At 44.5% G+C, this 22,950-nt stretch overlaps 1 protein-coding gene across 1 annotated transcript; it reads left to right on the top strand.

Annotated features, from left to right (window-relative positions):
• The first annotated feature begins 1,709 nt into the window (after positions 1-1,709).
• On the top strand, positions 1,710-14,175 carry LOC106600692 (U1 small nuclear ribonucleoprotein 70 kDa). Its single transcript, XM_014192244.2, has 10 exons — positions 1,710-2,012; positions 4,150-4,303; positions 4,429-4,491; positions 4,692-4,746; positions 4,841-4,905; positions 5,256-5,318; positions 5,458-5,539; positions 11,839-11,940; positions 12,080-12,182; positions 12,493-14,175. The coding sequence occupies exons 2-10, from the start codon at positions 4,157-4,159 to the stop codon at positions 13,307-13,309; spliced, it is 1,497 nt and encodes a 498-aa protein (XP_014047719.1). The 5' UTR covers positions 1,710-2,012; positions 4,150-4,156; the 3' UTR covers positions 13,310-14,175.
• Positions 14,176-22,950: the final 8,775 nt, after the last annotated feature.

The raw sequence follows: 22,950 nt of genomic DNA, 5'->3' as shown, positions 1-22,950 counted from the left end.
AGCTGATGTGAGTAAGACCTTTAAAAAGGTCAACATTCACAAGGCCGCGGGGCCAGACGGATTACCAGGACGTGTACTCAGAGCATGCATGGACCAACTGGCAAGTGTCTTGACTGACATTTTCAACCTCTCCCTGACCAAGTCTGTAATAGCTACATGTTTCAAACAGACCACCATAGTCCCTGTGCTTGAGAACGCCAAGGTAACCTGCCTAAATGACTACCGATCTGTAGCGCTCACATCTGTAGCCATGAAGTGCTTTGAAAGGCTGGTCATGGCTCACATCATCACCATCATCCCAGAAACCCTAGACCCACTATAATTCACAAAACCTCCCCAACAGATCCACAAATGACACAATCTCAATTGCACTCAACACTGCCCTTTCTCACCTGGACATTTTTTACATTTACATTTTAGTCATTTAGCAGACGCTCTTATCCAGAGCGACTTACAGTAGTGAATGCATACATTTAATTCATTTTGTTTCCGCTGTACTGGTTCCCCGTGGGAATCGAACCCACAACCCTGGCGTTGCAAACACCATGCTCTACCAACTGAGCCACACGGCACCACGGACAAAAGGAATACCTATGTGATAATGCTGTTCATTGACTACAGCTCAGTGTTCAACAGCATAGTGCCCACAAAGCTCACTAAGCCAAGGACCCTGGGACTGAACACTTCCCTCTGCAACTGGATCCTGGACTTCCTGATGGGCCGCACCCAGGTGATAAGGGTAGGCAACAACACATCTGCCATGCTGATCCTCAACACGGGGGCCCCTCAGGGGTGTGTGCTTAGTCCCCTCCTGTACTCCCTGTTCACCCACAACTGCATGGCCAAGCACTACTCCAAGACTATCATTGAGTTTGCTGATGACATGACAGTGGTTGGCCTGATCACCGACAACAATGAGACACCCTATAGGGAGGAGGTCAGAGACCTGGCATTGTGGTGCCAGGATAACAACCTCTCCCTCAACGCAAGCAAGAGAAAGGAGCTGATCGTGGACAACAGGAAAAGGAGGTCTGGACATGCCCCCAATCACATCGATGGGGCTGATGTGGAGCGGGTTGAGAGCTTCAAGTTCCTTGGTGTCCACATCACCAACAAACTATCATGGTCCAAACACATCAAGACAGTCGTGAAGAGGGCACGACAATGCCTATTGCCCCTCAGGAAACTGAAAAGATTTGGCATGGGTCCCCAGATCCCCAAAAAGTTCTACAGCTGCACTACTGAGAGCATCCTTACCGGTTGCATCACCGCCTGGTATGACAACTGCTTGGCATCTGACCGTAAAAAAAAGGTAGGCTGGAGCTAGTCTTTGACCATTTTTAATTCGATGAGGGCTGTTGACATCAGCCACCTGTATTTAATGGAGAGAGATGCTATGCTACTAGCCTCATACCACGAATATGCATATCCATCTCGAGACAACCCCGATATAAAGTGTTTTTTCTCAAAGTTGTCAGGATGTTACGTGTCCTACTTATTATCAGTACACTCGTAACAACTTAAGCATTACGAAACATCTATTAGATCAAATAAACCTCAGGTGGAAAATAAGCCATTATTTTTTATTGTTGACCAAATTCGACACTCTCATTGACCTCCATTCAAAAACTCCTTGCTTGATGGGGGAAACAACGAAAAAACACCACCTGCTGGAGGGAGACATATTTTCCCCCGAGTTGGGCCTCTCTCTTTCACTTCCTCTCTGAGAAACCAGGTATCACGTAAATTAGCCCAAGGTGTCGTGAAACATTAGAGGAACTGTTGCGACATTGTCGTCCCTTTACGGCGTACCGCCATTTTAAGTTGAGGACAGATCGTTTTCCCCCCCTGGCAAGAAGCTAACCAAGCTGAAGCCTTTGTATATCTCGGTTGCTGAAGTATATTCATTTGTGGGAAAACATCTTGCTTTGAACTAAGAGAGCGCACGCTCTTATTCCACGTTGCCTGATTCGGGCTCTCGGAGTTTTAAAGGGATTGAATGAAGAGTTGAGGTGAGTAGGCTAGAAATGTGTAGTGCCCCTGAGTGGCGGCACGAGGCCTATGCTATGGTGGACAGTGGTTAGCGGTTTGGTAGACTGGAATATGTAACGTTAACTAAACTGGAATATGTAACGTTAACTAAAATAGACCTGTTAAAATGTATCATTTGTACCATATTTCGTTTTAGGTGTCTGGTCTAACTGCAATTAACTAACTTAAATGCTTTGGTGGATTGGCTAGCTAACGTTAGCCAGGGCGGTCCATTGTTTGACTGCGTTGTTAGCTAACGTTAGCCTAACACTGAGGTGTCTAGTCGGAAGCCAGACAACTACCTCTAAAGGCGTCCTCATCCGAAACTGTTTGGAACAGTTCGTGCGCATATTATGATTACATTTTGTGACGTTGTTCGTTTTAGTCTAGAGAAGGGTGCAATTGCGTCCCGAAATTCGGGTCGTTCCTGCATATGGGCATTCCTGCATCTGCAAGAACCCCTATCCACTTATTAACATGAACAGCACTTACAGTTGACCGGGACAGCTCTAGCAGGGCAGGAATTTGCCACACTGACTTGTTGGCAAGGTGGGCATCCTATGATGGTGCCACGTTAAGTCACTGAACTCTTCAGTAAGGCCATTCTACTGCCAATGTTTGTCTATAGAGATTGCATGCATGGCTGTGTGCACGATTTATACACTTGCCTGCAACGGGTGTGGCTGAAATAGCGAAACCACTAATTTGAAGGAGTGTTCACATACTTGTGTGTATGTACTCCTCCAATGAAGGTGTATACTCTGGAGATGAATCTGATTTTACCAGCAGCATGCTTTAGCGTCATCACAACTCCTGGACAACTTCATTGTCAGACAGCAATTGTGGCTATTCTTTGGGTGGTGAAATTAGTTGGTTGATAACATTTTATGCGATGTCTGGGGCTCCAGTCCACCCACTAGTCGCAGCTGAACTCTTTCCTAAATCGTGGAGTTGCGTTTAGTTGGCTGCTAACTATACTGAACGTGTGTGCGTGCAACATGTGCTGTCCCATTCGATCCTATATACTACGACACATTACATAGGCATAGTTCCTAGGGTTAGTCTGGCATCGACTCATATCTTAACTTATAGAATATTCTGGAAGTTCTGCCAGATGGTGCTAAGGGGGATAGTGGTGGGTTTACGTTACAGCAGGCATTCGCTACAGACAACTAACACAATTGCATTTTATCGATGGCTATTTTAATGCACAGATACCGTGACGATCTTGAGGCCCGTTGTCGTGCCATTCATCCATCACCTCATGTTTCTGCATGATAATGCACAGCCCATGTCACAAGGATCTGTACACAATTCCTAGAAGCTGACAATGTCCCAGTTCTTCCGTGGCCTGCATACTCACCTGACATGTCACCCATTGAGAATGTTTGGGATGCTCTGGATCGACGTGTACGAAGTGTTCCAGTTCCTGCCAATATCCAGAAACTTTGCACAGCCATTGAAGAGTGGGACAACATTCCACAGGCCACAATCAACAGCCTGATCAACTCAATGCAAAGGAAATGTCACGCTGCATGAGGCAAATTGTGGTCACACCAGATACTGACTGGTTTTCTGATCCACGCCCTTACCCTCCAAACCCCCCCCAAAAAACATATCTCTGACTAACGGCTACATCGGTATTCCTAGTTGTGAAATCCATAGATTACAGCCTAATGCGTTTATTTCAATTGTTTGACTTTCCTTAATATGAACTAACTCAGTAAAATCTTAAATTTTTGCTTTTTTTCATTTTTGTGTATATGTATAACAAGCAATCAGCCTAAAGCATTCACTATTCCAGCTAGCTAGCTATCCTTGTAAATGTGACTTCAGCCTTCATTTTCCTTGAAGCCTCCAGGTAAGGGAAGATTGAGCTTTGTTTGGTAACATTGATCAGTTCTCTTAGACACTAGCTTCGAAGCTAGTTCCACACATGAAAGTAAGATGTTGCCTTACCTTTGCAGAAGAAATTGAGCTGCACATGGTTATCACAATGGTCTTCCAAGCCTTTGTGGCTCTGTCCACACTGTTTAATGGCAACACTGATGCAACTCTACTTCTGCATATTATTAGTAACTCTGTTTGTGAACTAAACATCTATTTTTCTCGCTGCAGGTGAAAGATGACCCAGTTTTTACCCCCCAATCTGCTGGCCCTATTTGCGCCCCGGGACCCCATACCATTTCTGACACAGTTGGAGAAGCTTCCCCATGAAAAACACCACAACCAGCCATACTGTGGCATCGCTCCCTTCATCAGGCACTTTGAGGTAAGGCAAACCTTCCTAGCTCTTGTGAAATTAAACTCTTTGTGAATGAGATGGATAGTTGGCTATTTGGTATATTATTTGATTAAATGCCTTTGGCCCTTTTAACTTTTGGACTGTTTTGATAGGACCCCAGAGATGCCCCTCCCCCCACTAGGGCAGAAACTCGTGATGAGAGGTTGGAGAGAAAGGTGAGACAATTGGAAGAGGGTTCACTTCCCTTTGGCCATTTCTTTCCACTTTTTTAGTCAACCTCAATGCATATCTGAATAAGATTGGATAACTGGAAATCTTCAGTGGGGTGTCCAAGTACATGTCTCTAATGTACAAGTACTGTAACCATTTAGGGTTTGAGTCTGAGGGACCTAGCTAACCTGTTTCTGTTTTACAGAGGAGGGAGAAGATCGAGAGGAGACAGACGGTTGTGGAGACAGAACTGAAGCTCTGTAAGTTGTTGACATGGATGTGCTTTCGTGACCTTCATAGGATTTACTGAAAGTTGATGGAAGTCAGGTTGTAATATTTTCTTCTGCCTTCTAGGGGATCCACACAATGACCCCAATGCTCAGGGGGATGCCTTCAAGACACTGTTTGTGGCTCGTGTGGTAAGTGTGCATTATACAGGCTACCTTCCATGTTCCATGGCATCTTTACCTTCTCTTCCATCCTGTCTTGGCCACTGATACTAAAGCCGGGTAGTGATTAATAACAAATAAAGAATACATACTCCGCAATAAAATGAAAACCAGGCAGCCACTTCTTGAAGCATAACTTACATTTTTTATTGAATGGTATGAAGCCCAGAAGTGTGTTCTGAAGACAACTCTAAGACCAGGCTGTCAGTAAAGTCTACACTGTTGTATTTTGCACACGTGACAAATAAAATTTGATTTGAAAAGAGGTTTCCCGCCAAGTTCTGATGGGATTGATGTGAACTGTGTTATCATTGCTGCAGAATTATGACACCACGGAATCCAAGCTTCGCCGTGAGTTTGAGGTCTACGGACCCATCAAACGGGTAAGTTTAGTCTTTGTCTCCTAAACCACCCTTTGGTTTTATAATACAACTTATGGGACATTTGTTAGTGGCAATTGGTCCTCTGCCCCCCCCCCCCCCAGCTTGTTCAGCTAGCGTTATTATAGTCGCTTTCTTCCAGATCTACATCGTCTACAACAAGCGGTCAGGGAAGCCCAGAGGCTACGCCTTCATAGAGTACGAGCACGAGAGAGACATGCACTGTGAGTACCACGAGAGACCAAACCCCTCATAACCCACCTCATCTCACATGGGAGTCTGAATGCTGGGAGGGTACGTGGGTAGGATAGTATTTATTTTTATTTTTTTATTTTTTGAAGGACCGAAAAGAAAGGTTCCGAAAGAAATGCACTAGATCACTTTTGCGACCTTACAAATGGTTGTAATTTCACTATAGCTATACAAGTTGTACCAGTTGGTGTTGCTGACTATTAGTTAACATCAGCACCTTGTTCTCTTGCCCAGTGCAGGAGGAACCCTCCTGACTGAATAGCACCTTTTTATGGAGCAAACTGACTAGGCTCTGTTTTTAAAATGTGGCTATTTTCTGTACTGCACTAGCAGCTTATGCTGTCCTTGGTGCGATTTCCCTTTGAAGGGCCAGGATGAGCGACGGTTTCACATTTATCCATAGTCCTAGGCCCACTCTTAATATCTGCCAAATGTAAAAATAAACTGTTCACACTGCTGAGCCACACCGAGCTGTACTGCGCTGGCCTGATTATGCTGCGAGGACATGTTGAATGGAAAGTATCCCAAGCCAGCAGAGTATGGTTTGGATTGGCACAATGGTATGAAAAGGGTCAGAGAAGGAGCACTAGCTGGAAAGTAGGCTTGGGCGGTATCCAGATTGTCATACCTTCATATCGACCTTGTGTCATACTGGGATATTCAGTAATACCGGCATTGCTAACATTTTGTAACTCAAATGATTGTTTGCTGCAAGCACAAAACCAATATTTGCCAGCAAGGCTCTTGATCCAGGAGGTTATTCTCGGCTTTTACCAAGTGAATGCTTGATTTAGAAGAAGCTAACCACTTAGCTAGTTGGCTAACTAGCTACTAAATTAGCAAACCAAATGCAGAAGTTGGCACACTTTAGACAGTTAACTTTTTTACTTCCCATACTGTACAACAGTGAGTGACACCCATGGCTCCGGTCTCTCTCGTAGTTGTGTGCCTGTGTACAAACACCACATGACTGGGGACTACTGTAAGCTTCATAATAATGTGACGGGTGAAATGAAGAACTCTGTTTATCTCCTAACGTATTGCACAAGTTGATTGTGGGTATATAGTTAAGTAGCTACAAATCAAATTTATTAGTAAACCTCAAAGAAATAGTTTAACGGTGTTGACGGTATGGAAAATCCATCCCGTGTCTTTTTCCAAATACCCCGGTATACGGTATACTGCCCAAGCCTATTGGCAAGGGGGTTAAAAATATGGACCCACAGTCCATACAAGTTAAAGATTAAAACTCTGAACACAAGGGTCCCCAAAATCATCCATCCTTTTTATTTTTATAACTGAGTTTAGAATGGCGATATTTTATTAATTAGGGGAAACAAGGTGCTGAGTGAGTTGTGTGATGTCTGTCTTGTGTGGCGCATGATGACCTCTTGACTAACTCACGAACGGTTTCTGTACTGCACTTGTCTGAGTGAGTGCAGTTAGTCCAGCCCTGACACTTGTATGTGGCGGTGCCATTTGGTGGGAAGGTTTGGCCTATGTTTTGTATGTATAAACAACTTCTAAGCCTTGTTCTTCTGGTCACCTTGAATGTCTTTGCTTGCTGTAGGTTAGGCCTGTAATAGTTAGGAGTGTTAAGTCATCTGTGGAACAGGTAGGTTTCCTGGTTGGACAACCAATGGTAAGCTACAGGTCACCAACAGGCTAGTACTCCCCCCTAACTTGTCTGGTTAACTTGGGTACCCTCATCTCTGTGCTTTTGTGACACTAGGCCATTTCTATCAGCTCATAAGTGGTCCTCCACCCTGGTCCTGGCGAGCTACCGTTCCCGCTGGCATTCTCATTGATCGAATTTAAACAAATTATCAGGCAGACTGGTGTTCCAGGTGTTAATCAGTTGCTCTCTAAGATTGCTATTTATTGGCCACCTTCCAGGCTGACTACATTGCAGTCACTTGCCAGATCTCATGTCAGCTAAACATCATATAAAATAAGAATTTGACGCCTGACTGCTAGTTGGTGATGAGGCAAGTCCGCACAGCGCGACTGCACTGTAGCTGGCCTGGAACTTGGCCGCTGATTCATTGCTGGAACACTTAGGGTCATGCACCCAGGGTGCAATGAACAGGCAGGGAATAGTGTTCCCCAGGACCAAGGTCGCCCACCCTTGGTATGATGTGACTCGGGTGAGGGTTGACTTGTGAGGGGATGTCTATGCTGGCTCTGCAGTGTATTAACTGTTTGTTGTTCTCATTGCCACTGCAGCCGCCTATCTGTGATGGCTATTGGCCAGAGCTGGCTTGCAGATGATGATGGTTATGATACATCTACACCCTACTACCACAGCTCAGTATATGGTTGGTATGATGGGTTTGTATGATGGGTAAGCTTTCTTTCCACCCTCCATCCTCCTATTTAGGGAAGAGGAGCTACGTTCAATGGGGAAAGCACCTTTTTTTTTTTAAGCTGCTTAAATGTTGCTTGAACAATACTGACATTGATACGACGGAGCTGGTGCTTTGACCATTGAACGCACCCCCAGGCCATTAGTCAGTTAATGGGTGCCTTTTGAGTTTTCCTTTTGTGTTAAAGCCACCTCAGATGTATTCCTTTTAACACTTACATATAGGCCTGCTTTTACTATTTTAGTTGTCTGAAACAGCATTTTATCAAGTTGCATAATCATTAAGAAAAGGACAATCTTTTGCATAACATTGCATCAAAAAGACCACACGCCCAAAACGAAATCACCTAGCATTGTCAGTTAAGGTCCTTTCTTGTGTGCGTCGAGCTGGCTTTAATAGAATAGGCTTACGAGGGGACTCAACACTTTTACAGGAAGGCACATACTTATGCACATATGTAGCTTTGTCCCTACTATATAACTAGGCAAGAGCAGACGTCGACGAGCATAGCGATAGCTCATTCAGACATGGCAGTCATCTCACCCCCAGATCTCTTTACCACAGCTGATTGTAAGGATCCGGTGTATACAGCTAATAGAACCAGTCAAGTAAGGAAACATGTCACCACTCGAACTAGCCTACACAACACTTATCTAATTTTCTCTAGATGCATACCTTTGTTTCTTAAAAAAAAAAACGTTTTGATATGCACCATATGTGTGCTTATATAGTAAGATTGTATTTAGGCCTTGTTTGAGGAGTTTTTGGGGTTGAGTTAAAGCAACCCCCCCCTTTGAGTGAAGTCCTCTGATTGGTTGAGAAGGTTATGGTTTGTGGTAAGACAAACCCGGATTGGTTAGATTAGTGAGGGGTTGTGGTAAGGCCCCCTGGTAGTATAAACCTGTGAGGTGTCATGAAAGTACAGTATTAATTTGCTATGATCTAGAGGGGGTTCTGGTAAGGCCCTCTTGCTATAAAAGCGAGTGGTTCTGGTAAGGCCCTCTAATTGGATATAAAGAGGAAAGAGTCCTCTGCCGTTTCCCATTGGATCGTCTACCACAGCAGAGCAGACCAGTGTAGAGGCCAGGATGGGTCATCATGGATCCTGCCGAATTCTTCGGTCATAAGAGACTGATCCCAAGACTGTCTGGGCCAAGGGAGTATATATTTGTGTGTGTGTGTGTGTTCTGAGTTTGACTCAGAAGCTGCAGACTATGTGGTGGTAAATCTGGAAGTGGCAGGAGACGGCCAATTTGGCTTGCAACTGGAAGCCCTATGCTCCCGGAGGTTCTGAGTCCGACACTGCGCTCGTGTCCAGGCGGTGGTAAGATAGTTGGTTAAAACAAACACAGCGGCCCATAAAGCCTCCACTAAGGTATGTGTATATAACTTGACACATTTTCTCATATCGCGATGATCCCCTCCAATATATCTCCCCCTCCAGACAAGTATTACAAGGTCAGAGGTTGTATGTAAGGCAACCTAATTTACATTAGCCTCACTATAGTCTGAAGCACAACATGTATTGGGTAAGAAGATATGTTTGTGTAATAAGCAGCATTGCCATACAAGGTTGTGTATTCTGGCAATATGAGTACATATTCAAACTCAAACCAATGTGTCACTGGTATTTTATGTCTCACTGAACCGGGGTTAAGAACACCAGGAATGGTCGTGACGATGGCTATTGCAGGACGTGCTAAGGTGTCAACATTTGCAGGGCAGTATCCACCTGGTTTGTCACTAACCACGTTTCCATCCATTTTTTGAAAAGTCGTACCGTATTAAAACAAATCACGACAGCTGTGATGGAAACATGAAGTTTCGGTACAATTTTGTAAATGCAGAGTTTGACAAGGTGGGATCTTTGTAAAATTAATTGCGTGAAGTAGCGGTGTAAATGCTTTTAGGGGCAAATATGGATAGTAATTACAGTCTTGTCGAAGTAATCTTGGAGTCAAGCGACTATGGAGTGTGGTCCTCCCACTACGACTCGGGAAATCATGCAGTTTAATAGGCTACAGATAAGATATATGTATGATGAACATCACAGGGTGATGAGCTTGATTTTCCTTTCCAATAAATGTTGATGTTCTTATGCTGGTGACATGATGCTTGACTGCCGTTTGACGAAATATTCTCTCATCCATTATCTGTCGACTAGCCTACCCGTACTGTATATGCAAGCTGTTGGCTAAAGCACACGCCAAGACCAGCGTAGGCACATTTACTATTAAACGCAAGTTTGTGACAATTGGTTGTTAAACGTAAAACTTTTTTATTTTTTTTTATAAATACCATGAACTTCGTCAACACGCACTGATTTTTATCTGCAGTTTGGTGGGAAAATTCACTTTTTTTCATGCGGATTTGAGAATATTTGCATTAAAATTTGTCGCCAATTGGGTGGAAACCAAGCTACTGGTATAAAACCACCAATTTCACCTATAACTGGCTAGACGTGCTTTGGTAAGTGAAGTGGATGGCTGTTTGTCCGGTTGGGGTGATTAGCTGTTCCTTCTGGGTAAGAGGTTGTAGATGTGACAATTGGGTGAACATGCACAAATTTATTTCTCATCAATTTGTCAGGTTGGGTAATATAGTATGTTGCTATATGAATTACTGTCATCTGATTTATTTAAAGTGCACGAGCACTTTTCACAACAGGCTCTCAAACGCACTCCACATCAAAGTACTGTCAAATGCTTGGACTACTCGTTTACATTTAATTCATTTAGCAGACGCTCTTATCCAGAGTGACTTACAGGAGCAATTAGTGTTGAGTGCTTTGCTCAAGGGCACATTGACAGATTTTTCACCTAGTCTGCATGGATTTGAACCAGCAAACTTTCGGTTACTGGCCCAACGCTCAAACTCTAGGCTAACCACTAGGGACATGCAATATTCAGTAATAAAGCTGGGTATTTTCAAAATTGCTATGGAGCAATTTAAATGCATAGTTGTAGGTAAAAATCTTAGCTTAAGCTACCTGAGCCTTTCATGCGTAACACTATAATTTATATTGAGCATCTTTGCTTCCTTCCTTAGATGTATTAATTTAGCTTATAGTCGTGGGCAAAGTCAAGACCGTTGATTGGTCTAATCTCCTCAAACTCAACTCTGGACCTCGAAGCCAGTTCCACTGCACCAACCCCCAATTGTTCCTCTCTAATTAGGGACTGATTTAGACCTGGGACACCAGGTTTGCAATTATCAGGCAGAACAGAAAAGCAGCAGGCTCCGGACCACGTAGGTTAAGAGTTGAGAACCCCTGGTCGAAGCTATGACCTTTAGCTTCAAGGTAAAAATGAGCCATGCAACAGTAAGAGGTTGACACTTCGACAGTGTGGTCACTTGACCTAAGTAAGATTTAAATTATTTTAAGCGGCGTTTCACTTTTGGTCTCTGGTGCTCTACAGAAACCACATGAAACAGAGCAATCATTATAGGCCAAACTTCAATGTTTTGTTTGAATATATTATATAACACACTTGATATAATAAAATGGAATGTTTTGAGATTTTAATAATTAATGCATAGTTCACAAAAAGCTTTTCCATCTGCTATACCGGCTCACTTGTAATTTGCGGCTAGAATGCATTTCTTTATCCCTCTAACGTTTTCAAAATAAAGATTTACTGAAGTAAAGTGCATGCACAACAAAATACTTACTGAGGTACATCTTCAAAAAAGGTAGATGTGCAGGTAAATGCAGCATTTAGTGGTGGAAAAAGGTCTACTACTACATGGTCTGTCTGCCCAGAGAGCAGCTCCAAACTACCTCACCTGCTCCTGGTCAGTATATTCATGCACTCTTTGTTAACCTTACCTTTTGAAACCGCAGAGCTCCATCTTACACTTCTCTACCTTTCTCTCATCATCACACCCCCCCCCCCTTCCTCCAGCTGCCTACAAGCATGCAGATGGGAAGAAGATCGATGGAAGGAGAGTGCTGGTGGATGTTGAGAGAGGTCGCACTGTGAAGGGATGGCATCCCCGCAGGCTAGGTGAGGAACTGCACATGATCTCTGTGACGGTGTATAATTAACAGATTCTCTTCGCATAGGCCATTTTATGAATTCCTTTTTAATATTAGCTAGTTTTAAATACATTCATTTCCTGTCTATGATTTGTATCCCCAACCAGGCGGTGGTCTTGGTGGGACAAGGAGAGGCGGGGCTGACGTCAATATCAAGCACTCTGGAAGAGATGACACCTCGCGTTACGATGACCACCCCACAATTGGAGGGTGAGTAACGACACTGGGCCCTTGGGGTGGTCCGCTAAGGGAGGGTTATGTCACCCTATTCTAAATAGGCCCTACCATTAGACCTGAAAGAATTGGATAGCTGTAGCAATATAGAAAAATTATCTGAAGGCAAAGGGGATTTATTACCATATTCCTTAGTTACCTCGATCCAATTATTTTAGATCTATGCAAGTCTAAAAGGTATGGGCTAGCGGTAGACTTGGGATTGAACATTTTGGTTTGACTGACTTGAAATTTTCTGTAGAAGTTTGTCAGTTAACTGTTATTTTTGCCCTTCTCTTCACCTCAGGGAACGAGAGCGTGAACGTGGACCTGAGCCCAGAGGAGAGCGCAGAGAGCGCAGCCGTGAGCGTGAACGTGGGGGGGAGAAAGAGCGCGGTGGCGAAAGACGCCGGTCCCGGTCCCGGGACAGACGCAGGCGCAGCTCCCGCTCCAGGGAGAGGGGCGACAGGGGTCTGGGCCTGGCAGGGCCTGGAGAGGAGAGCGTAGGGGGTGGCAGGAGGAGAGACAGAGAGAGGGAGCGGGGAGGAGGAGGACCAGGGGGAGACAGTCATAGCAGGGAGAGGAGCAGAGACAAGGGTGAAAGGAAGAGGAGGAGCCGAAGCCGTGAGCGCAAGCGAGACCGGGAGAGGGGCAAGGGTGGCGAGGGGGATGAGGGCATGGGGCTTGGAGACGGTATGATGGGGGAGGGAGGAGAGAAGATGCCTGAAGAACCTAGTGTGGGTGAGGAGGTGGGAGAGGAGCGTGGCGGGAGGGAGCGCGACAGAGACAGGGAGCGGGACCGTGACCGGAGGCGCAGCCACAGGGACAAGGACCGGGAGAGGGACCGGGAGAGGCACAGGGGGGACAGGGAGAAGGACAGGGAGCATAAGAGGGACAGGGAGCGGGGTGGCGGGGAGCGCAGGGAGGACCGGCATGGCTCTCTCCTGCTCCCCTCGGCCGAGCAGGACGACGTGGGTAACGGGGAGGCGGGCGACGCGCCGCCCCAGCCAGAGGAGAGCAGCCAGGATGGGTTGATGGTGGACCAGGAGTCGGTGCAGTCGGGGGAGGGCTACGTTTCCAATGAGAACGGCTTCAAGGTGGAGACCCAGGCAGACGAGTACTAAGCAGGGCTTTGCCATTTTTAAGTTCCTGTTTTTTTTGTTTTTATATATATATATATATACACACGCAACAAACCCCTTCCCTGTTTGTGTGAATGATACTGTAATGAGCTGCTGCCCTGTTAGAAACCACAACGGAGCACTGTAGGCATAACTCTGTTTTATGGGTTAAGTAGGGTTTTGTTTCTTCAGTATTTGAACCCCCAGGACTAGGTCCACACCACAAAATAATTATTTCAAACCCGTCCCTCGGTACCAAACTGAGAACTGTGCTCACTGTCCCTTGACATTCACGCTCTCCCCCAACCGGAACTTTAATCTGACGTTCTGCTCTGTCAAGTACTTGTCTGACTGATTTACAATCCCTTTGCGAGTGAGGCAGAGATGGCATAGTTACGTTCAAATATTTCTTTTTCTTAAATCTCTATCGGTGTGTTAATTCAACCTGGGTTGTTTTTTTGGGGGTTGTTAATAGGGGCTAAGTTGTTTAGGTTTTATAACATTCCCCCCCCCAAGTGATTTGTATGAATCCATGATCCCACAAAAGCAGATGAAAAAATAAAAAGGAAAAAAATAAAAATATATATTTTTGAGCCTTCATATGTTACTTTTTTACTTTAAAGTACAACCCTGAGAACATCTTACTCAACTGTCTGGACCCATATGTCTACCTTCAAGAAAATGTACACCAATAGCTAGGTTTCCATCCAATTGGCGACAGACTTTCATGCAAAGATTTTTACCTGCATAATTCATATGCTTTTTCCCACCAGATGTTTCCATCCAATTGACTTGTTGCAAATAAAAGGCTGTGAGTGATGTAGTGCAAATAAAAAAGCATTTTGCGGTTAAATTCCTATGTATCGAAACTCGTTGAACTAGCTTTTCCTTATCACATTTAACCTCACTGATTGTTGCAAAACAAAATCATAAGAGACAAGTCTCCATTGGTCCACTAGTTTGAGGGATGGTTCACCTAAACCCAATCAATGAACTTTATATATATAAAATATATATATATTTTTTTTGGCTACTTAACCGGATAATCTGACGTCACCACTGCAAATCTTTCTCACTGTGGCTGCATGTTCTGAACATGGTGAACCAGTTACTAACACCTGCGCCGAACTTTGGGCAACAGGTAATTCATATGTTAACCTAAGTAGTTACATGGTTTGTCATTAAATGTATTTGACACGCTAATATCTGTACATTATTGACCTGTGACTGACAATTTTGAAGTATGTTGGCTTGTCAGACTAGCCAAAGGGATATGGAATGAATCGCAATACTGTTCCAGCTAGCCACTGCCAGCTGTAGTGAAAGGTTTGCCCAGAGTGGGTGAGCGAGCAAGATTGAGAAAACAGCGACAACCCTGAATAGCTATTCTCATAATACCTGAAGCCTAGACCCAATCTTGCCTGATACCATGAATTGTATAATGATATTATAATGATATGCTTAATATACTAAACAAAATATGAAACGCAACATGTAACAATTTCCTTGATTTTACACAATGCCATACACGTGATCTGTGGTTGAGATGCCAGTCAGACGTACTACCAAATTCTCTAAAATGATGTTGGAGGCGGCTTATGGTAGAGAAATGAACATGACATTTTCTGGCAACAGATCTGGTGGACATTCCTGCAGTCAGCATGCCAATTGCACGCCCCTCAACTTGAGACATCTGTGGCATTGTTGTGACAAAACAGCACATTTTAGTTGCCTTTTGTCCCCAGCACAAAGTGCATCTGTGTAAATACAATGCTCAAAAAAATAAAGGGAACACTTAAACAACACAATGTAACGCCAAGTCAATCACACTTCTGTGAAATCTGGTCACTTTTGAATGCTGGCGGTGCTTTCACTCTAGTGGTAGCATGAGACGGAGTCTACAACCCACACAAGTGGCACAGGTAGTGCAGCTCATCCAGGATGCCACATCAATGCGAGCTGTGGCAAGAAGGTTTGCTGTGTCTGTCAGCGTAGTGTCCAGAGCATGGAGGCTACCAGGAGGCTACCAGGAGACCGGCCAGTACATCAGGAGACGTGGAGGAGGCCGTAGGAGGGCAACAACCCAGCAGCAGGACCGCTACCTCCGCCTTTGTGCAAGGAGGAGCACTGCCAGAGCCCTGCAAAATGACCTCCAGCAGGCCACAAATGTGCATGTGTCTGCTCAAACGGTCAGAAACAGACTCCATGAGGGTGGTATGAGGGCCCGACGTCCACAGGTGGGGGTTGTGCTTACAGCCCAACACCGTGCAGGACGTTTGGCATTTGCCAGAGAACACCAAGATTGGCAAATTCGCCACTGGCGCCCTGTGCTCTTCACAGATGAAAGCAGGTTCACACTGAGCAAGTGACAGACGTGACAGAGACGCCGTGGAGAACGTTCTGCTGCCTGCAATATCCTCCAGCGTGCCCGGTTTGGTGGTGGGTCAGTCATGGTGTGCGGTGGCATTTCTTTGGGGGGCCGCACAGCCCTCCATGTGCTCGCCAGAGGTAGCCTGACTGCCATTAGGTACCGAGATGAGATCCTCAGACCCCTTGTGAGACCATATGCTGGTGCGGTTGGCCCTGGGTTCCTCCTAATGCAAGACAATGCTAGACCTCATGTGGCTGGAGTGTGTCAGCAGTTCCTGCAAGAGGAAGGCATTGATGCTATGGACGGGCCCGCCCGTTCCCCAGACCTGAATCCAATTGAGCACATCTGGGAGATCATGTCTCGCTCCATCCACCAACGCCACCTTGCACCACAGACTGTCCAGGAGTTGGCGGATGCTTTAGTCCAGGTCTGGGAGGAGATCCCTCAGGAGACCATCCGCCACCTCATCAGGAGCATGCCCAGGCGTTGTAGGGAGGTCATACAGGCACGTGGAGGCCACACACACTACTGAGCCTCATTTTGACTTGTTTTAAGGACATTACATCAAAGTTGGATCAGCCTGTAGTGTGGTTTTCCACTTTAATTTTGAGGGTGACTCCAAATCCAGACCTCCATGGGTTGATAAATTGGATTTCCATTGATTATTTGTGTGATTTTGTTGTCAGCACATTCAACTATGTAAAGAAAAAAGTATTTAATAAAATTATTTCATTCATTCAGATCTAGGATGTGTTATTTTAGTGTTCCCTTTATTTTTTTGAGCTGTGTACATTAATGGCAAAATAAATATATACATAGTCACATTCACTATTGACTTTGGGATATATGAACCCGTTTTCCAAAGACACTATTGTGTTATACAGTTTTAAACAGTTTTTTATATACAGAGGAAGGAGACACGAACCTGCTCTCAGAATCTCTCTCAGACTGAGGAGCAGGCAGACCAACTTCCCAAATAGGGGAGAAGCATTCAAAACCTACTTACTAGTTGTTCTTTTTAAGAAAATAATACAAAAATGGTAAGTCCAAAGACCTCTCGTATTGCCAACCTTACTACAATGGCAGCAAATATTCTTATGAATTCAACAACACATAATGAAAGGAAACTTTGTATCTCACCTTTTCCTGATGTGAATGGTTTCACTCACTACCCGCGAACTGCTGCGTTCTTTGATATCTACATTGCACGTGAGGTTGATGGAAACTACATTTTCACTTTGTCACATATATATGAGCACATTATGTTCAAAAGTGGTATCAGACAACTTTATTTGAGTGACAGAGAGTTAAACATGAGGAGCCATTTTGAGAAGGCATTACTTACTATAGATTATAGCCCATGTCGACAGTCTACTTTACTAGGGGCCATCTTCACTCATAGTGTCTTCAAAGTGAAACACAACATAAAACAAAAACCTCTAGGTCTTTTAATGAGGTGTAAATGTTGTATCTTTTCCCAATGCCAACAAATTATACTTATTATACTGTTGGTAAAGGTCGTTTTCTTACTGCCAGCACGAGAGAGAAAGTCTCAATACTTTTTTAAAAAGCCCATAACCATGTGTGAGGTGTTTACTTTTGTTTCAAAGTATATTTGTTTAAGACAACCAAGAAAAACTCTGTGTGACCCTGATTTAGCCCACTGCAGTACAAGGCTAGACCAAAAAGCTAGTTTTCGTTTTGATACATTTTTACGATATAGCCAATTTTTACTTTGTGGCTGTGGTAACTAGTGGAAACCACGGAAGGGCTGGTTCAGTCCTAACGTAAAACATCATGATCCGTTCAATTAAAAACTGGGATATTCAACTAGTGTATGGTGCCGCCTTGAAGTCTGAAGGCAAAGCCCTTCATTATAGTTGCTTTGTGCCGACACATCAAAGCAGCTAGCTGTTCCAGACTCTCAAGCACAGAGTTTCTAAACCCAGAGGCACAACACCGCGAGACTTCCGGGAACGCTTAAGAAACAGACCAAGCAGACCAGGGTTTGAGAAGTGAAAGAATATTCCTTAGTGGTTCATTTTCTAGAAATCTAAAGGCACAATCTAGATTCGAGCCAGTGTCTTAAGTAGTTGAACGTGTTATTACTACAACCTCGTGAAAGTGTCAAACTGAAACGTTTTCATTTTAGTCAAAAACAACTTTATATTGAAGGAGTGCCTTTGATTTGACAGCCTGCACACCCTATGATGTGTTTCTGCGCATGAGCTTAGCCAGCCAACGTCGCCATGACATCGCCTACAAGTGTGATCAGGGATTTCTATTGGAGAAGCAGTTTCTGCCAATCTTCATACTGTACTGTCTTTGTCTCAAATCAAGGACGTAGAATGGCAGGTGTTAGCAAGACTAGGCAAGACTGTATCCGTGTAGACTGTATCAATCTAAGTTTGCGAGATCAAGATGGTTCGTACGAGGCTAGCGTTTACACAGTCAGCCCAATTTGATATTTTTCCCAATTATTGCCCAAAAATGTTTTAGTCATAATTTATTTATTTTTTAAATACGTTTATATTAAAACAATATGACGGCTTAACGTCTGATTAATTCAGATCCAAACAGTTGCGTTAATGGGATTTAAGGTGGGGGTGTTAAGGACTGTATATAAACACATTAACCACATAACATTGTTCATTGGGTCCACATTAATTAGGTTAAATGTAATAAAGTCATTGACCTGTTAATTCTTTAATGTTAGGCTATTACATAAGCTAGAAAGCGGGAATATTGAGACATGATTGAATCTTTGTCATTCTTGGTGTCTTCACATATTTAGACAATTTATTTTCTTACATTTAGGTCAGTGTATTTGTCATTGTCCACAGCATCATAGTCTATATGTCTTGTATTAAACATTTATAGAACATTTTATACTGCTTGGTAAGAAACCTGATCCCCATTTCTGTACGCAGATCTCGGAATTGCACTGTAATGGCTTTACTTGTTGTGTCTCCTTGTGCATTATTATTGAAATGTAAAAAGTGAATACCCTACTGTTCTGGCCGCTGTAGTTGGGTTTGACTTCCTTTAGGCTATCGTGCAATTCCATTGTTGACCACTTGGGGGCCACTGTCCTGTGTTGCATTTACATTTTAGTCATTTAGCAGACGCTCTTATCCAGAGCGACTTACAAATTGGTGCATTCACCTTATAATATCCAGTGGAACAACCACTTTTGATGTGTGTTGTTTGTTGAATGTGCTGAATCCTGTAGAAAAATAATTGTTTACATTCCAAAATGGTGAAAGTCACTGTGGAGCTGCAGACATTGTCAAACTTCCTCATCCATCATGTGATAATGGAGCCAGAGGAGGTGGCTACCGTTTTACTGTCACCTAACCAATTGTGCCCTGGTGTTTTTTCGCATTATTTGTAACTTATTTTGTACTTAATGTTTCTGCCACCATATCTTATGACCGAAAAGAGCTTCTAAATATCAGGACAGCGATTACTCACCCCGTACTGGAAGAAGGATTTCCTCCAGACAAGGCCCTCATCCCAGTCATTTGCAGGAGAAAGAGACAGAGATATCGTGGGACGTAGGTGTGGGTGTCTTTTAAGGATCCGACGGCGAGTGGGTAATCTGCCTTTACCATCAATGTACAATAATTGGATAATAAAACAGACAAACTACGAGCACGTACATCCTACCAACGATACATTAAAGACTTAATATCTTATGTTTCACCGAGTTGTGGCTGAACAACGACATGAATAACATACAGCCGGCGGGTTTTACACTTTTCGGCAGGATAGAACAGCCGCCTCTGGTAAAACAAGGGATGGAGGTCTATGTATATTTGTAAACAACAGCTGGTGCAAGAAATCTAAGGTAGTCTCAAGGTTTTGCTCGCCTGAGCTAGAGTATCTCATGATAAGCTGTAGACCACACTATTTACCAAGAGAGTTTTCATCTATATTCTTCGTAGCTGTCTATTTACCACCACAAACCGATGCTGGCACTAAGACCGCACTCAATGAGCTGTATACGACCATAAACAAACAGGAAGACGCTCATCCAGAGGAGGTGCTCATAGTGGCCGGGGACTTTAAAACAGGGAAACTTAAATCCGTTTTACCTAATTTCTACCAGCATGTTAAATGTGCAACCAGAGGGGAAAAAAACTCTAGACCACTTTTACTCCACACACAGAGATGCGTACAAAGATCTCCCTCGCACTCCATTTGGCAAATCTGACCATAAGTTTATCCTCCTGTTTTCTGCTTACAAGCAAAAACTAAAGCAGGAAGCACCAGTGACTCCGTCAATAAAAAAATGGTCCAATGAAGCAAATGCTAATACAGGACTGTTTTGCTAGCACAGACTGGAACATGTTCTGGGATTCTTCTGATGGCATTGAGGAGTACACATCAGTCACTGGCTTCATCAACAAGTGCATTGATGACGTCGTCCCCACAGTGACTGTACGTACATACCCCAACCAGAAGCCATGGATTACAGGCAACATCTGCACTGAGCTAAAGGGTAGAGCTGCCGCTTTCAAGGAGCGGGACTCTAACCCGGAAGCTTATAAGAAATCCTGCAATGCCCTCCGACTAACCATCAAACAGGCAAAGCGTCAATAAGATTGAATCGTACTACACTGGCTCCGACGCTCGTCAGATGTGGCAGGGCTTGCAAACTATTACAGACTAAAAAGGGAAGCACAGCCACGAGCTGCCCAGTGACATAAGCCTACCAGACGAGCTAAATTACTTTTAATTACTATGCTTGCTTCAAGGCACGTAACACCGTAGCCGATGTGAGTAAGACCTATAAACAGGTCAACATTCACAAGACAGAGCCAGGCGGATTACCAGGACGTGTACTCCGAGTATGTGCTGACCAACTGGCAAGTGTCGTCACTGACATTTTCAACCTGTCCCTGACTGAGTCTGTAATACCAACATGTTTCAAGCATACCACCATAGTCCCTGGCCCAAGAACACTAAGGTAACCTGACTAAATGATTACCAACCTGTAGCACTCACGTCTGTAGCCATGAAGTGCTTTGAAAGGCTGATCATGGCTCACATCAACACCATTATCCCAGAAACCCTAGACTCACTCCAATTTGCATACCGCCCCAACAGATCCACAGATGATGCAATCTCTATTGCACTCTACACCCTTTCCCACCTGGACAAAAGGAACACCTATGTGAGAATGCTATTCATTGACTACAGCTCAGTGTTCAACACCATAGTGCCCTCAAAGCTCATCACTAAGCTAAGGACTCTGGGACTAAACACCTCCCTCTGCAACTGGATCCTGGACTTCCTGACGGCCTGCCCCCAGGTGGTAAGGGTAGGTAACAACACATCTGCCACGCTGATCCTCAACACAGGGGCCTCTCAGGGGTGCCTGCTCAGTCCCCTCCTGTACTCCCTATTCACTCATGACTGCATAGCCAGGTATGATTCCAACACCATCATTAAGTTTGCCGATGACACAACAGTGGTAGGCCTGATCACCGACAACGATGACACAGCCTATAGGGAGGATAGAGACATGGCCGTGTGCTGCCAGGACAACAACCTCTCCCTCAACATGATCAGGACAAAGGAGATGATTGTGGACTACAGGAAAAGGAGGGCCGAACACGCCCCCATTCTCATCGACGGGGCTGTAGTGTAGCAGGTTGAGAGCTTCAAGTTCCTTGGTGTCCACATCACCAACAAACTATCATGGTCCAAACACACCAATACAGTCATGAAGAGGGCACAACAAAGCCTATTCCCCCTCAGGAGACTGAAAATATTTGGCATGGGTCCTCAGATCCTTAAAAAGTTCTACAGCTGCACCATCGAGAGCATCCTGACTAGAATGGCAACTGCTTGGCCTCCGACCGTAAGGCACTACAGAGGATAGTGGGTACGGCCCAGTACATCACTGGGGCCAAGCTTCCTGCCATCCAGGACCTCTATACCAGGCGGTGTCAGAGGAAGGCCCTAAAAATGTTCAAAGACTCCAGCCACCCTAGTCATAGACTTCTCTCTGCTACCGCACGGCAAGCGGTACCGGAGCGCCAAGTCTAGGTCCAAAATACTTAACATCTTCTACCCCCAAGCCATAACTCCTGAACAGCTGATCAAATGGCTACCCAGACTATATGCATTGCCCCCTCCCCCCTCTTTTACACTGCTTCTACGCTCTTAATTATCTATGCATAGTCACTTTAACTCTACCTACATGTACATATTACCCCCACATTGACTCTGTACCGGTACCCCCTGTATATAGCCTCGCTGTTGTTATTTTACTGCTGCTCTTTCATTATTTGTTACTTTATTTTGGACTTATCTATTTTTTACTTAACACTTATTTTTTCTAAAAACTGCATTGATGGTTAAGGGCTTGTAAGTAAGCATTTCACTGTAAGGTTGGATTGTATTCACCTGTTGTATTCGGCGCATGTGAGAAATAACATTTTGCTTGCTATAATTTTGTAGAAGCATTGTCTGTAAGTAAAATTAATCATAACATATTTAGCATTAATTTCATTATATCATTTTGTACGGCTGATCGTTTTAATGAGATGAATCTTCTTGATAGCCATATGGATGTCTGTTCACAGCATATGGTTGACATGACCAGCTTCCTTGCTCAGGTCAGCAGAGCCAGAAACCTCTGACACCTTTCGACTTGGTTGACTCCGGATCTGATGTCGAGATCCGCCCCCAAGTTGCCTGCCACGCCACCAACGTCTCCAGAAAGAAGTTTGACCCCAAGCGCTTTGAGAGGTTGTCAAGCTGGTGAGCACTGATAGATGCAACAGCTTGGCTTGTGCACGTTGCTCACTCCTTTAAACAAAGCAGAATACTGCAAAGGATGGCACATCTGTGACTAACCCTGCTCCATCGAAGACCTGGATCACACCAAGACAATCATAATACGCAGTCTGCAACACAGCAACTTTCACAAGAAAATGGAATGCATCAGAGAAGGTAAAGCCATTCCTAAGCAGAGCCCACTCTTCGGTCTGTGCCCCTACATGGATGATTCAGGCCTACTGAGGATTGGAGGATGCCTGTCCCAAGCAAACCTTGGTCAAGAGGAAATCAACCCTCTCATCCTCACCTGGAATGGGCCATGTGACTACTCATCCGCCGCCGCCACCACGCGCAGGTCCACCATCAAGGGCGCCTCTTTACCGAGGGGGCTTTGAGAGAAGCTGGTCTGTGGGTCAGTGCTGGGAAACGCTGCTTTAGCAGCACACTCTACCAATGCTTCATTTGCCGAAGACTATGTGGG

Source organism: Salmo salar, chromosome ssa03 (assembly GCF_905237065.1).
Source record: "Salmo salar chromosome ssa03, Ssal_v3.1, whole genome shotgun sequence".
NCBI lineage: Eukaryota > Metazoa > Chordata > Actinopteri > Salmoniformes > Salmonidae > Salmo > Salmo salar.
This window is presented reverse-complemented; position numbering and strand designations above follow the sequence as displayed.

Excerpts from the sequence above, each read along its gene's own strand:
- LOC106600692 (XM_014192244.2), top strand. The coding sequence starts at position 4,157 with ATGACCCAGTTTTTACCCCCCAATCTGCTGGCCCTATTTGCGCCCCGG. Across the intron at positions 4,747-4,840 it reads GGAGACAGAACTGAAGCTCT|GGGATCCACACAATGACCCC; the intron begins GTAAGTTGTTGA and ends TCTGCCTTCTAG. Across the intron at positions 12,183-12,492 it reads GACCACCCCACAATTGGAGG|GGAACGAGAGCGTGAACGTG; the intron begins GTGAGTAACGAC and ends TCTTCACCTCAG.